Genomic DNA, 4,358 nt, shown 5'->3' on the forward strand with positions numbered 1-4,358 from the left:
CATGGTTAATGTCAGTTGAATCATCAAAGATATGCGCTGGTAATGGTTACAGGAAGGCGGATGCGGTTAATGTCAGTTGAATCATCAAAAGTACTCCCTCCGTTCCGATTTACTCGTCGTCGTTTTAGTTCAAATTTGAACTAAAACCACGACGAGTAAATCGGAACAGAGGGAGTATGTGCTGCTAATGGTTACAATAAGGTGGATGCTCGAAGTAGGAGTGTAGGACTAGAAGGGAACAACGAGGAAATTTGGGACTGACACTATTGAAGCACCCCGCCCCAACAAAGAGGACAGCGATGACGTGAAAGCACCCCGCATGTTCTGCAAGACGCTCATTGCTTCCGACACCAGCATGCACAAGGCTCTCTCCTCTGGTTCATGGCGTCAGAGACAAAAAGATTTTGTTAACTCTAGGTGACAAATTCTTTATGCATCAAGCTTGATGATAAATTCTTGTAGTATGGAAAATCTTTATTGCATATTCAGAACTAATAGGCAAAGACACCAGGTGCCAGGTAAGGTGACCGAAGACTATTGCTTCCATTTATTCGATGGCGGGTTTGAATTGAGGTTGAGATAATGGGTGGAGAAAGCAAAAGAATATTTTTTTGCGGATAAAGAAAAATATTATTTAACGGTAAAAAAAAGGTGCCAATGCTATCTACTCCCTCCGTTCCGATTTACTTTCTCGTCGTGTGCAACGCACAACGGCACAAGCATGTTTACTAGTTTTCCCGTTGCAACGCACAAGCATATTTGCTAGTAAGAAGGAAAAGAAAGAAGCAAAGGGGATGCAAACACAAGAAGAGAAAGGAAAATAAAACTGTCAAAGTCTGTCTGTCTGTCTGCAACCAAGAAAGAGACTAGCTACAAACAAGTTGCTCATTGCTGCTGCCTATAACTACATCATACCATACCATACCATACCAGACCACACCATCAACCAACAACCGAATCCACTATTTCCATCATAGATCCGCCCGACCGACCGGCGCCAACATCATCGGTTAAACTGATCATACTCGACGACAACATTCATTATACTAACTAGACTTCTTTTTAAACCCACGCAGGAGAGGAACACAACCAGCCCAACCAAACCCTAGAATCATCCATCCATCATCCACTAGCTAAGCTAGCCTAGGCTCAACTTCCGCCGTACCAAACTAATTAAACAGTCTACATCCTTCACTCCCGGATCGAGTTGATGTCGATGCCGCCGCAGGACCGCGACTCCATCTGCCGCATCATGCCCGTCCACCCGCTCATCATCGCGTCCGACGGCAGCTCCTCCTCTCCGCGGGGCATCGGCATCAGCGGCGAAGGGCCCTCTTCCTCCGCCTCGCCTCCAACTCCGACTCCGTCTCCGCCCCTGCCCCCGTTGGCATCGCCGGTCTGTTCTTCCTCCGCTGCAGCAGACTCCTGCCCGGCCTTACCCTTCCTGCTCTTCTTCGACCCCGCGTACATGAAGCTCCCCACAATCACCTGCACCAGCACACACAATCACCTAATCATTCATTTCTGGAACACAACAGACCAAGGGCGAATTAATGAAATGCTGATGTTTCAGTAAAAAAAAACGAGTGATCACCTGAACTGTCCCGGCTGCTGTCAGGACTCCACCAACGCTTCCTCCAATAACCCTGTGATCAGCACCACACAGCGCTATGCACAGCCCTCCGTTTCGTGTGCGCGTAACACCGTCATCTATAACCAGGTATGATCCAGAGAGGCACAGGATTTCGAATCGACCCTGTCAAAGGTAAATACGGGACATGCAAAAATTGTTACACTGTTGTCCGTGACTGGTGTTATAACTTATAAGTGAAGCATTTCTTGGCAAAATAGAAATATTAATGATTCCATATTCATCAGCAATGGATCTAGGAACTGCAAACTTGAAAAAATACCACCTGTCTTAGGTTGCTAACAACATATCATGACTTCATTTGACGACAAACGACAGAAGCAGGCAGGTTTACTTCTAGCAAGACAACAGATCAACAACATACACATCAAAGATGCAGCTCCTAAATACTCCCTCCGTCCCATAATATAAGAGCTTTTTTGACACTACTTATATTATGGGACGGAAGGAGTATGAAATAACTAGAAGGAGAGCATTAAGATGACAAGTAATAGAAAAACTGACATTACTGCCAGTAACCGGAAGCAGGGCACTAAGATGACAGCGTAAACATCAAAGACTGCCAGAAACAAAGCATAATGGGCCATGCCACATATATGGGTAATAGGTTCACAGGCATTCCCAGGACCCAATCCAGCTGCCTTAAGGCTTTCATCTTCCAGATTTCATAGGATGAATCTATGACAGGACAAGTAAAAACAAAGGCTGGTTTTTTGATGTAGGATGTTGAATACATGCCATTCTGCTCATGTTCAAAAAAAAATGAGAAGACATCTTGTATCCAATTTTACCAACAGACAGATATAAGGCTTCTAGGAGAAGTCAGGATGTAATTGCAGTTCTTTTTGTAGCTTATTACTGGTTCCATTATAACAAAGCATACCACCGTATATGTTAGGTTTTAAACCTGATGGGCTCTGATAAAAACATTCCGGTTCTAGTGATTACTGTTAAACCAAATTCTGCAAGTAACTGGTAAAAGTTTGCTAGTAGGAAAACTGATAACTTGGAATATTTTGAGCACGGCTTTTTTTAAGCAAGAATAGAATGTAAGGCACAGATATCAGTCTCTGGGCCACTGGTACTAACAACCATGAGAACATACCTCATATTTAACTACACTGCCAGAACCCGCATCCTGATGAAGGGTTGCAGTGGAGACAGCCCCTGATGCTGACATGATGCAGACCGCCCTTGGGCCCTGTTGCGAGAAGGACATTATCCTGGCTGCGACATCCTGCAAAAATAGGCACAAACACACTATAACTGTAAGTCACGCAACAGAATATGCATAATGCATAGAAAACTAAATTATTTAACACTTTGCTATACTTTAGAAAGACAACTGAATGTTTCGCTCTATGCTTTCTTGGACTATAATGAGAACAAGGCAATCAAAGAATAGTTAACATCTGGTAACCACATAGCAAGGGGGGGAAAGGAACCTACGGACCTACAATGCACAGATAATGATATTCTAGTACATTTAAGCCAGCATGGACCATGTGGGATCAGATTCAAGGGTTACCATATATAATGGCTGAGGGACGATAGTTTCAATAGTTCCTGGCATGAAACCAGGCCAGTGACCACCTGCTTCAACAGTAATAAGAAAGAGCATTGCTAATCATTTGTTTAAGCAACAATACCCATACATCTGGTGTGGCAACAAAAAACTTTAGAAACCAGAGATAACATGCTTAGACGTGAATTCACAGAACCAGGCCCTGGCCCAAGTCATGGGTGGAGTTACTGCTTTCACACACCCTGTGGCATGTGGTGTTGTAGCAGAACACATCCGAAGTACCTAACGGCATCCAATTGAATAAAAAGGCAAGGATCTTATTTATAGGAAGTGAAACATGGAGATAGGAACAGCTTGGAAAACAGAGCAAGAGATCACATCAGTTTCCTTCCAGTTAAAGATGGTCACCATCAGCATGTGGTGTTTCTTTTTCCTTTCTAACAGGAGTAATTCAGAGCGTGCGGCACGGCCTCTTGTAACACAACTGAAGATCAACTCCCTCAAGATTACTCAGTGACCAAACCCGAAAGCTGCCGCGCTTAACATGTGCCGGCATCAAAAGCGGGCTTTTCTGTTGTGCAGAACAAGAAGGGGGGAAAGCAACACCCATTCTAAAGCATGGAAAGTAAACATTGTCACATCACAATAAATGAAAAATCCGCCTTGTCCACGCAAACAAAAAGGGCATCCTTCTCAGAAAGATCTGTATCTATTATTTATCGGTTTATTTCAGGCAGGAAACGGCAGCAACTTTAGAAACCCGTGTCTTTTTGATCGACGGGGGTCCAAATCTAGCGAGTTTTGCTAGAAAGGCGACGCGCTTTTTTGCATAAGTGCAGAGCAACTTAATATAGCCACAGAAAGAAGAAACTGCATTGAACTTTGGCATGAAACTGGAATGTTCCATTCTTAGCGGAGCAATCAATCTAGTTCTGTCGGCAAGCAATCACATCAACTGTACATATATATGTGTGTGTATGGGGGATACCGGACACGGACCTCTCCTGATGGGATGATGATGACATGCGGGGTGAACCCGGTGCCGACGGTGCCGAGGAACGATTTCCCTGAAAAAGAAGAACACAACGAAACTGTCAGTCAATCAATCTGGAAGCAGAAGATACAGGGGAACTGGCAAATGCTCTGTTTTTTTTTTTTTTTGCTTTGCTTTCCATGTAATGT

The 4,358-nt window shown here is 44.0% G+C and overlaps 1 protein-coding gene across 1 annotated transcript in view; it reads right to left on the bottom strand.

Moving 5' to 3' along the window:
• Nucleotides 1–811: 811 nt before the first annotated feature.
• The window catches only part of LOC119339805 (AT-hook motif nuclear-localized protein 9-like), a 4,246-nt gene continuing 699 nt past the window's right edge, over nucleotides 812–4,358 (bottom strand). The window contains exons 2-6 of the mRNA XM_037611715.1: nucleotides 4,309–4,319; nucleotides 4,176–4,243; nucleotides 2,757–2,888; nucleotides 1,595–1,756; nucleotides 812–1,488 (exon numbers count right to left, since the gene is read on the bottom strand). Coding sequence (XP_037467612.1) covers nucleotides 1,192–1,488; nucleotides 1,595–1,756; nucleotides 2,757–2,888; nucleotides 4,176–4,243; nucleotides 4,309–4,319 — 670 coding nt within the window. The 3' untranslated portion in view covers nucleotides 812–1,191. The remainder of the gene's footprint in view (nucleotides 1,489–1,594; nucleotides 1,757–2,756; nucleotides 2,889–4,175; nucleotides 4,244–4,308; nucleotides 4,320–4,358) is intronic.

The sequence above is a fragment of the Triticum dicoccoides genome, chromosome 7B, assembly GCF_002162155.2.
Source record: "Triticum dicoccoides isolate Atlit2015 ecotype Zavitan chromosome 7B, WEW_v2.0, whole genome shotgun sequence".
NCBI lineage: Eukaryota > Viridiplantae > Streptophyta > Magnoliopsida > Poales > Poaceae > Triticum > Triticum dicoccoides.